General features: G+C 31.0%; 1 protein-coding gene across 1 annotated transcript in view; it reads left to right on the top strand.

Moving 5' to 3' along the window:
• The window catches only part of Cip2a (cellular inhibitor of PP2A), a 35,419-nt gene that overhangs the window by 5,613 nt on the left and 17,774 nt on the right, over positions 1–12,032 (top strand). The window contains exons 3-10 of the mRNA XM_026394950.2: positions 452–564; positions 1,786–1,880; positions 2,412–2,508; positions 3,881–4,003; positions 4,148–4,293; positions 7,420–7,495; positions 10,480–10,698; positions 11,743–11,902. Of these exons, the coding sequence (XP_026250735.1) occupies positions 452–564; positions 1,786–1,880; positions 2,412–2,508; positions 3,881–4,003; positions 4,148–4,293; positions 7,420–7,495; positions 10,480–10,698; positions 11,743–11,902 (1,029 nt within the window). The remainder of the gene's footprint in view (positions 1–451; positions 565–1,785; positions 1,881–2,411; positions 2,509–3,880; positions 4,004–4,147; positions 4,294–7,419; positions 7,496–10,479; positions 10,699–11,742; positions 11,903–12,032) is intronic.

Genomic DNA, 12,032 nt, shown 5'->3' with positions numbered 1-12,032 from the left:
TAATCTGTTAATAGCAATATTTCTATAAGGATGTAAAATGAGTTTTTTCTTTGATATTAATTTATTCTCCATAGAGAAATCATTTGAGTTTCTGAATTGGAGGGTGTTGATAAATAACCATATTTTCACACTTTATTTTCTTAAATGACAACTTATGTGAAATAAATTTAAAATTACTTTCCTTTCATTCATGAAGTCCATATAAAAAAAATATGAAGAGAAGGGAGTGTGGAAGGGAATAGGAAAGACAGTAGAATCAGACCTAACTTTCCTAGGTTCATATATATATGAATACACGACCAGTGAAGCTTTACTTCGGGTACAACCATCACGTATAATGGGAAGTTATACTCCATGTGTGTATAATATGTCAAAATGCACTATACTGTTATATATACCTAAAAATAATTTTTAAAAAATATAGTTTGTACCATTTTATTTTAACTTACAGCTGTAGACAATGAAACCAGAGATTGTCTTCAGAATACATATAATCTGAATAGTGTGCTGGCAGGAGTGATCTGTCGGAGCAGCACATGCCACAGTGATTCAGTGTTTTTGCAGGTATGCATACCCACATAGTATGCTGTAACACTTATTTCCAGATCAAAACTGACAATATCTGTTATAAACTGTTAAACTATATATGATGATATAACAACACGATTAGGCATGGTTCTTGTCATAAAGAGCTGTTTGGTCACACATGTAATTGTTTCTAGAGAAAGGAATTTTACCCATACTATAATCATTCTTGAAGAAACCTAAATCTACTTTATAACAGATGTCTGCATTTTGAAATGTAAGCTATTCATATTAAAATGTAACTTGAGTTGGCATCTAGTCTCAATCTATTGATGAAACATCCTACAAAAATTAAAGCTATGGTCATAGTTTTATTTAGTAAAGATTGAAAGCTCTTAAAAATGTGAAATTTCATTGAATCTAAAATGTAAGCAATTGTAAGATGGAGAAACATCAGCAATTAAATTGGCATGCAATTTTAGAATTGATTAAATTTGAAAAAATATCTTTTAATCAATTAATGAGCTATGTATGTGTTTCACTCTGTATTCACTAGTAGGATGATTAAGTGAACAATGTTGATGATTATGTTAGTTTTATGTTACTAAGTTTTCAGAACTTGAGAGAGTACACTAAAGACAAAAGGTTTACTGGCTCACAGTTTGGGAGGTTCAGGAGCATGGCATCTATATCAGTTCCGTTCTGACAAAGGCCCTTATGGCTGCAGTCACATCATATCAGATAGCAATAGCAAGAGCATAATCATAGTGAGATAATAGGGCCAAGCTTGCTCCTTTTGCAACCTTTCTCTCTTGAGAACTACCAAAGAGGACACATGAGAAAGATTTCATGTACCCAGTGACCCAAATACCTAGCACCAAGCCCCACCTCTCAGATGTTCCACCACCTCCTAATAGCATCAGCCTGGGAATCAAACCTTTAATAACAGTGACCCCCTGAGAGATACAATTATACCACTCCCAAATTGTTAACACTGATGTGCTTTTTCATATAGAATGTGTAGAAATGTGTGAATTAAGTGATAAACTCAAAGCTTCCTATTAGTCTCATTACTTGGTATGTGTTTGAAATTTTTAAAAAAGGAAAAAAATATTGCTCTAAGAAATGACAAAATTCTTGCCCTAACCTTTGCCTCTTCAAATGATGACATTCTCATAATATGTGCAACTTCCCAGTCATGTGAGTAGGTACCAATGGGTTTTTATGTGTTTATATTCATAAATATTTTTTTATTCTTAGTGCATTCAGCTTCTGCAGAGGTTAACTTATAATGTCAGAGTTTTCCATTCTGGTGCCAATATGGATGAATTAATTACATTCTTGATAGATCATATGTGAGTATGCACTAAACATGTAACCAAATAATTTATTGGTTTATTTTTAAACTAAAATGATGTGGTAGATTAATTTTTCTTAGGTTTGTTTTTATTTTTTTTACTTTTTAAACTAAGTGAGACTGACTCTTATTTGGTCCTCTTAGATGATTTAAAAGATCAAAACAGAACTGCTTCAATTTTCATAGCTAGGAGTCACGAAACATTGGTTTGGGTAGGAAAAAAGTTAATGAAAGTAGACATTATGTATATATGCTTAATCTTCTTGATAGGAAATATATCAATGAAATAGCACATTGTCACTCTGACAGTTATTTTCATATTTCTATGATGCAGTTGACTAATTTGGTTTCAAAGAGTGAAATAATTATTAATTACTATTTAGAGCTTGACAGTCTTCAGATGTTAAACTTTTTAAATATAAAAAGGAATTAGATGTATGAATTAGTTTATCTTTTTGATTGATTTAGAATGTATTTAATCTTTTTTGTCTTTTTTTTTTTAAAAAAAAACACCAATATACAATAACAGTCAATCATCTGAAGATGAGTTAACAATGCCTTGTCTAGGATTATTGGCAAATCTATGTCGGCACAATCTTTCTGTTCAAACACACATAAAGACTTTGGTAAGAAGTTTGTTTTTACACATTTTTCTTTAAAAAAAAAAAAAGATTAATTTAAGACCATCCAGCAGATATATTAAAGTTAATGTAGTGTCAGATTGTCATATAAAGACTTGAAATATTCTAGTTTTGTATATGTTATTTCTTAAAGACGATGTAAGTTCAGAGTTAATGCAAATATTGATATCTAAAATGTTTCCTTCTCTGTAGTATCCCATTGTCACATGGAATAAGGCAAGAATTGTTAAGTTATTCTGTGCTAATAATGCAGGCATGTCACTAGCACTCCCATTTACCTAAGTCTGCATTGTCAAGGGCAACTCCTCCAGAAAGGTCCATGAGTAATCACCTAATATCAACTATCAATACTTGTTGTAAGTGAAAGCATCCAAATAAACTAACAGAATCACATATAGAAGTAGAATAAATTGGGAAAATTGATTGATTACTTGAATTGCTTTTGAACACATCTCTACTGTGCAATATTCTGAATTATCTTTTTGATTTTAAATTAAATGCTATTTTAATTGTTCAAGTGCTGGGTTTTACTGACCTAGTCTGACTACTTTGGAAGTGGAGTTGATTTTTGAGCCTTTAAAGTGTTTGAAAGGTTTTTAGAAAAAGGAAAGCTTCCATGTATGGGTGGGTTGGTAGGTATACACACCTGTTTTTAATTTCTGAATCAAAAATAATGTCCATATGCAGAAAACACTTAAATATAATAAATAATAAACATTTGCTCATAATTCCTTACGTAGAAACTGCTCTTTACCAAGACTGTACTTATCTGTACTACTGTTAGTAGTTTATGAACTTACCGATCTTACTTACCTCATGAATGGTCTCATAAGTCTAAATGGTAATTAGCAAATGAGAAAAGTTCATTGCTACCTCAAAATAAGATAAATTGTCTAATTGACTGAATATTTTCTTGCTTTATACCACAATTAAGAGAGTTCCTCATTACTGTTTTTATTAACTTAAATGGTAAAACAACTTCCCGTAGTATTTAAGTTTTTTCCTTTCTCTGTATCCATTTTGAACTATTAGAAGGGACACATTTATTATCTGTTCATTATTTATTCTAAAGTGACAAAGCTTGGGAAAAATTGATCTCCCACCAATTTGACATGTTTACCAAATTTTATTTTTTCTGTAGATCCTTTTTGTTTATAAAATTAGTCAAATAGTTTTTAAATTTAAATTTATCTTTGTTATAAATTGCTCCTTTAGAGCATTCATCTTTTAAAGATGGCAATCATTATTAAAAAGAGTTGATACTTTCACCCATTTTGTGCAACATTCACTTTATAAACTGAAATATAAAACTTATAATTTTTTATTCTAATTCATTTTTAATTTTTTTCTTCCTCAGAGTAATGTGAAATCCTTTTATCGAACTCTTATAACCTTCCTAGCCCATAGTAGTTTAACTGTGGTTGTGTTTGCACTTTCAATATTATCCAGTTTGACATTAAATGAAGAGGTGGGGGAAAAGGTAAATATAATTATTTTTCTATTATATATGGAGTGTTTATAGTCTCTGATATTTTAAAAAATCATTGAAGCTGTTTTTTGCATTTTAGTATGGTGTCAACTTAAATTTTTTTATGTAATATACTTTTCCTAATTTGTTTTTAAGCTATTTCATGCTCGAAACATTCATCAGACTTTTCAACTAATATTCAATATTCTTATAAATGGTGATGGTACCCTAACAAGAAAGTATTCAGTTGATCTACTTATGGATCTCCTCAAGAATCCAAAAATTGCTGATTATCTTACCAGGTATGACACTCTTTATTAAATATAGGTTCTCTCTTTCTCTCTTTTTTCTTTTTTAATTAAGATGTGTTGTTTTTGCTAAATAAAACTACTTTTTAAGATGATAAACTTGCATTCTACTGATTCATAGAATACTAAATTGAAATGTTTTGATATTTTTATTAATTCCCATTCTTTTTCTCCTGAACCATAACAAAATATAACAAGTTGGTGATGATGGGGTGGTATATGTATATTTCAACTATGTCTTACATCAGTAGGATTCTGCTGTCATTCTCTAAAAATGTAGATATTCTTAACTAGTATCTTTTAAAATTAATTTTAAATCTTGAACATTATAATTCATTGAAATAATATTTTTATTAACATTTATGTTAGTATGTCTATGACTTTAAATTTTTTTATCAAAATATTAATGTTTTCCTTGGTACATGCCACTTTTGTGTCATAGTTAAAATGAAATGTTTATATGTCCTTTCTATCAGTGAGTTTCATGTAACCATCTATCTTTTGAGATTGGGTTGTAGCTCTTTTCCAAAGATCTCATGGTCTGTTAACATCTTAAGTTAAATTTCCATAGTGCCTAAGCAGCACTGTGGTCCCGACTGAAGAAATTGTTGAAAACACTTTAAAGAGTTAAATTAAGTCATCATTCACAAATAGGAAAGCGTTTATTGAGCTCCTACTATTATCAGACACTCAGGAAGGATGGGTTCTTGCAGTAGCAAAATGTAAGACAGTTCCTGATTTTTAAGAAACATGGAATCAAGTGCCAGATGCAATGGTGTTTGCCTGTAATCACAGGGGCTTGGGGGGCTGAGGCAGTAGGATTGCAAGTTCAAAGCCAACCTCAGCAACTTATTGAGGCTCTGAGCAACTTAACGAGATCCTGTCTCAAAATGAAAAATAAAAGGCTACAGATGTGGCTCAGTGGTTAAGCACACCCCAGGTACAATCCCTGGTACCAAAAAAAAAAAAAAAAAAGGAAAGGAAAGGGGAAAAAAAAAAAACATAGAATGAAGAAATTTAAAAGGGAGAGGCTGGGGATATGAAGCAATGGTAGTGGTAGAGTGCTTGCTGGCATGTGCCAGGCCTGGGTTCAATCCCTAACCCACCAAAAAAAGAAAGAAAAGAAAAGAACTTAAACAAACAAAAAGCTGATTGGTGCAATTATTCCAGCAACTAGGGAAGGAGATCACAAGTTCAAGGCCAGCCTTTGCAATTTAGCAAGACCCTGTCTCAAAATAAAAAAATTAGAGGAATTTACATTAGTATTTCACTTTATTTTCTTTTAAACTTCTATAAATGAGAGCACTTTTTGTTCCACATGCCCTCCCTTTACTTGCCTCTTCTCATCTTTTATAAGTGTCTCAGTATCCATGTGTATTCATTCTGGCTACCAGATAGTGCTTGACAGCTTTGTATACTGGAAATTTCTTTGAGATATATCTTCCTAGGAGTATAGAAAGATAATCTGTTTTAGCATTAGTAAGACATTGTTTGATCACTGCTTCTGAAAATATCACAGTTTTATTATTTACTTTTTCCTCTGTGCAGACTAGAATCCAAGAAGACTAGAACCCAAGAATTACAAGTCTACTTGTAGACCTGTTATACCATTTAGCAAACCTGAGTCCCAAGTCTGTTCCAAATTCAAACTTAATGCCTAGCTTACTAATCACAACTTCAACAAATCACACAACTTTATCTGGGCCAGCCCTCATGAATTATTGATTGCTAGTTGACTTCCTTTCTCATTGCTTACAATGGTTCTTTCAAATATTTGTTGCTTCTTGCCACCTTTTGTGCACATTACCTTATCTTTGTTTAACACACAGAAAAAATGAAATGGAATCCCATCTGACTGGAATTTGCTCAAATCTGTGTCTGCAGACAAATTTATTTGTGTTTATACCAGTTCTTGTTTCGTTAATAAATATTATTTATTGTACGTGTTAAGTCTTATTCTGTCCTATAGTTAGCAGTTTCTCCATCTTTTTTGTACCTCTCACTGAATTGTCTCTTTCTCCTTTTCTTATAAACATGCTCAGTGTCAGCTTTTCTTTTAACCATATGTCCTTTCTTTTTTAGGTGTATATCCAAATTTTCATCCAAAATCAGGGTCCCTGGCAACCTCTTCACACTTTCTTTTTTTATTTCCTCTGTAAGGCTGAAAAACTTTGTATTTCTAACTCATGTTTATTCTTCTAATACTTAAGTCTAAGAAACATCATTACCTAATTAGGCCTGCCCTGCCAAGTCTAGGCCTGATACCCATTCTTTGTTCTGTATCATCACACATGTTCTTCCATTATACTGTTATGTTTTACATTACTTCTTCTGTGAGCTCTCTCCAATTTAGTTATATAGAACATAGCATGAATGGTACCTCTCCTTGAGTTCAGTATCATGTGTTTGCAGAGCCTAATTTAATGCTTGCCAATTTTAGATGTTTTATATAAATAAGTAGATATGTAATTTATTAGTATATTCCTGTGACCTTTGAATTTTTATAAAATGAACACAAATCTTTTTCAACATAAGACAGTTGAGATATTAAAATTCAATGATTATTGCCAAGTGAGTTACTATGTTTCAATAAAGAGAGGGCCAATTTATGTTTATAATAGTATAAGATAGATTCCAGATTTTAAACATAGGTACCCAACTTTCAGTGATCTGACTTCTTAAGAATTTTTTTGACGTCACAGTAGTGTAAAAGAAATACTCAGATTGGTAGCAACTATACTTTGGATCTTGAATTTTGATCTTTTGTTTTAGCAATATGTAGTGTCATATTTTCTTACAATGCTGAGTGGTGGCTATAAGGAACCAGCTACCAGTAAGCTACTGAACAACCAATACTCCGTAGTGTATTATATGGCTAAGCTATTAAGTAGATAAGGTTGTATTAAATACTTTTTCAACTTAAAATACTTTCTACTTAGGTCGGGTTTATTGGGACATAACTGCATTATAAGTCAAGAAGTATCTGTGTAAACTTTACAAAAATTGTGTTCTATATTAGAATAAATAAATAGTGGAAGAAATACTTATGTTTCATTTATGTTATAAATAAATCCTTTTTAATATATCATTAATTGATATATGCTTTTTATTTAAACCTAGGTATGAACACTTTTCTTCATGCCTTAATCAAGTATTAGGTCTTCTTAATGCTAAAGATCCTGATTCTTCCTCAAAGGTATGTAAAAACACATTTTGTCTTCAACTTTTATAAACTATAATGGGCAGAAAAATCCAAGTGTACTGCTTTCTTAATACATTTGTGTAATAAATATTGAGACCAGGAAGTAGAATATTATGTGAACCCTAGTAACTCTTCTTGTTCTCCCTTTTAAGTCAGTACCTGCCAGTTCCTTAGCAAGGATGACACAAACTGACTTCTGATAGGCTATTTTTTCTAATTTTTAATTTATGTTAACAAAAACACAAAACATGTACTTTTGCATTTATTTTTTGTTGTTGTTCTGAGATTTACCCACATTTTGTAAAGCTTTACAGATGCTGCTGTTGTTGTTGTTGATTGACTATTGGGAAGAATCTTATATTAACTATTTTCTACATGTCTTTTGGTGAGTTTATGGACATGTATGTCTTGGCTGTGTACCTAAAAGCAGAATTGCTCTGTCATGGAATATACATATGCTTTATTAAATATCATGGAACCAAAGGGATTGGTCTTATATAGTTGTGTGTGTGTGTGTGTGTGTGTGTGTGTGTGTGTGTGTGTAATGTCTATATATAAAATAGCATGCAAGTATGTTTGATTATAAGACCACAATGACTTTGATAGCAGAAACTGAAAGAATAATGTGAGAAAGGAAAATTATATATTAATGTTGTCCATGAACTTAGTTGTGAAAATTCCAAACAAAATATTTACCAAATCAAAGCCAATATTTAGAAAGGATCATGCTTTGTTACCTAATGAGATTTATCCCTGGAATACAAAAATGGTTTAACTTTTGAAAAATATATATAATATAATTTCTCACATTAATAAGAGCAAAAAAATAATGGTATTAACTTATTAGAGGAAGAACAAGCATTTGATAGAATTTAATAGTCATTCATGATGAAGATTAGCAAAGTAGGAATAAACAGAAGTTTCTTTCCCTCATAGAATAACTACCAAAAATCGATTGCATCATCATTTCTAATGGCTAATTATGAGAACTTTCCTTCATTTTAGAATTAAGAAAAGAATGTTCAATATAACCAGTTGTATTCAACAGTATTTATTGGTGATGCCAAACAGCCCAGTAAGAAAATGAACATGAATAAAAGTTATAGAAATTGGAAAGGAAGAAATAAAATTTATTATTCAGATGATGTTATTGTGAATATAGAAAATCTAGAATCTATAGAAATCATAAAAATTAAGTGAACCTGTTGAGCAAGTTGGGCTGGATGTAAGATCAGTACATACAATTAAATTTTATTTTTTTATTCTGGTGACAAATAAATGGAAAATAAAGTTCTTAAGATGGCATTTACTGATTTTTAAGGAAATATCAGATGATTAGGGCATAAATGTAGCAAAATGTGTGCGGAGCCTCTGCTGTGAAATTACAAAACAGTTTAGAAAAACACAGCTAAGCAAATATGAGTATACCAAGTTCTTTGGTTAGAAGAGTTTGCAATATGTAATTAATCAAAACCCAGCAGGTTTGGTTGTTTTTGTTTTAGCATTAGTTTTGGTTTGGGTGTTATATAAAAATTGAGACACTGTTTATAAAATTTATATGGATATATAGAAGTTCTGAAAATAACCTCAACTGTTCTGAAGAACAAAATTGAATGATTCATAGTACAGATACCAAAACTTAATGTAACACTACCATAATAGAGCAGAATGATGATTTCATAATGATAAGATAGCTAGCCCAATGGAACACGGTATCGTCTTAAACCAGACTCAAAGTACATAGTCTTCTGATTGATAGCAGTAGACTCTTAAAAAGTATGGTGATTTTTAAATGACACTATATCAGTTGAATATATGTCTAGGAAACAAACAAAAAAAGCCCTAACCTTAAGCTTATATTGAACCAAATGCAAAAATTAATACAAAAGTTGTAGATGTAAATGTGAATGGTAAAAACAGTGAAGCTTTTAACAGAAACATCTAGCCAGAATATCTTCACAGCCATGGGATAGACGAAGATTTTGTTAAGCAGGAAAAATTAAACAGGAAACAAAATATAGGAAATAATGATTGATTTATTTACTTTATGAATGTTTTAAGAAAATCAATATGGGTGGAAAACTATCTCCTTAAATATGCATAAAATAGCTCTGTGAAATACACAATAAACTTTGCTTGTCTCCAGGTCAAAGTTTCTGGAGCTAGAGATCAGGGTTTGATTTTGGAGCATTGTGAATCTATTTACCTATTCAGAAACAAAGTCTGTAGTTTATATTTGCAAGTGTAAATTAAAGATTGTTCATCATTTATTACCATACATGAATATGGGATGAATTTTATTAAAATCAGATACTGTCATGTTGAGTAAAATGCAAATCCTGATTATGTCACTTAAAAAGTAGTAGATAGGCAAAGAGATAGCAAATAAAAAACTTTTGTTAGTTTGATAGTACATGAAATAAGATAGATTTTAACTTGATGGCTAATAAGCAGACTGGTGATAAATGTAGTGGTTATAGCCCACTTTACAAAATGGAGAACTGAGTATAGTAGGGTAGCTAAGGGTCATAATGCTAACAAGTATGTAAAGAATAGTATGGAAACACTCATCCATATGGTTTTAAGGTTTTGAGATGCCACTTTTTATTTTATCCTACAGTATACTTTATACTGATTCTTGACACTGAGGATTAATTCTTTTGAAGTTTTTGTCATAACAAAACATGCTTGTGTTTTAAAATGATTTAAGTACTATAAAAAGAGTATAACATTAGTTTAAGTCACCCTTCCCTGTTTTGTTCTCATAGTCCTGCTTATCAGAGGTAAGCACTGTTAACAAATTTCTTTATAGCCCCGAAACTTATCACACATTTGAAAAATAATACTGAAAGATAAATTGGAAGCCACTTTTAACTTTGAGAATATTTTCTTTAAAAACATGGCGTTTTAGCTTCATCATGCTTTGTATGATGCAGTCCGATGAAATTGACATTAAATGAAGACTTTATATTATACAGGTTTTAGAATTACTTCTTGCCTTCTGTTCAGTGACTCAGCTACGCCATGTGCTTACTCAGATGATGTTTGAACAGTCTGCATCTGGCAATACCATTCTGGGAAGCCGTTCTAAGTGCTTAGAACCTACTGTGGCTTTGCTTCGCTGGTTGAACCAACCATTGGATGGATCAGAAAACTGTTCTGTTTTAGCTCTGGAGTTGTTCAGGGAAATATTTGAGGTAATAAAATAATAGACAAATTGATTTTTCTACTTTTCATTACCCTTAACATTTTGTTTTCAAGAACATTCATAGTAAACTTCCAATTGTTTGTATACTTTTGGAAAATTATTCTGAAACAGTCACTCTAGAATTACTTGCTGTATTCAACTACCAAGTGTTTTTTCAGCCAAACTCACATTCATTACTTTTCCCTTTTTCATTGAATAGCTTCTGTATTCTTGTTTCTATTTAATAAGTAAAGGTATTGATGAGAATTGTATAGTTTTGTTGTATGGTTATACTTTTAACAGTCACATTCTGTCTTTCTCAGTAGAAATTGCTCATTGTCCTTATTAGCTGTTGAGTTTGTAAAGATAGAATATGAAATTTAATTGAATATAAGATAGAGTGAACATACCAGACTATATGCTACGCACTTAGGATATGAGAAAAAAATCACCTTAGTCAATAGATTCTACTATCTCTGCAAATTAGCATTCTCTACTGTTTTCCCTGTTTTTACTTTTTTTTATATTCCACTGTCTTCCTAAAGCATTTCCTTTCTCATTGGTGGATACTTCTGAACTACAAATAAATATTTGTGTGAGTGATTACATACATTAAAGATTATGCACAAATTATCCTATTTTAACTTGATCTTGATTCTCAACAGTTTGAGTATTTTTTAAAAAGCCTTTGAGATTCTTGATGGAAATTATGGTTATTAACCATTAAGACCAATCTGTTATTATTTATTATAATTATTTTTAGCAAATTTGGGGGGTGGTTAGTAAATACTTAAATTATTTTGAAAAATTTTAAATCACCAGGTCTTTTAAAAATGTCTTATTTGCAAAATCTTATTATTCCCTTTGAGGAAAAAAATAGCCATCATGGCCCTCAAAAAGGGATGCAAAGGTAAATTTTAAACAGGAGATTCAAGTCAAGGAAGTATTAAAGTAAATAAGACATCTAAAGAGACTGTGACAGCTGGATGATGACTGTTTTTATACTCTGTATTTCATCTTTATTTTTAATCATTGTTGACTATTAATTTTCTAGGATGCCATAGATACTGCTAACTGTTCCTCAGCTGATCGTTTTGTGACCCTTCTGTTGCCTACAATCCTTGATCAGCTTCAGTTCACAGAACAAAATCTAGATGAGGCCTTACTAAGAAAAAAATGTGAAAGGATGGTTAAGGCCATTGAAGTTTTGTTAAATATCCTTTGCTGTTATAAGTATGGAAATGATATTTTTTTCCAGTACTTCATTTATTACATTTTGTCTTTGTATTTTGTCACTTCCAATGATCATCTCTGTTCAGAAATATTAAAACTGAAAATTTTAAA

Source organism: Urocitellus parryii, chromosome 2 (assembly GCF_045843805.1).
Source record: "Urocitellus parryii isolate mUroPar1 chromosome 2, mUroPar1.hap1, whole genome shotgun sequence".
In the NCBI taxonomy this organism is placed as follows: Eukaryota; Metazoa; Chordata; class Mammalia; order Rodentia; family Sciuridae; genus Urocitellus; species Urocitellus parryii.
Note: the sequence above shows the minus strand (reverse complement) of the source record. Positions and strands in the feature narration are given on the sequence as shown.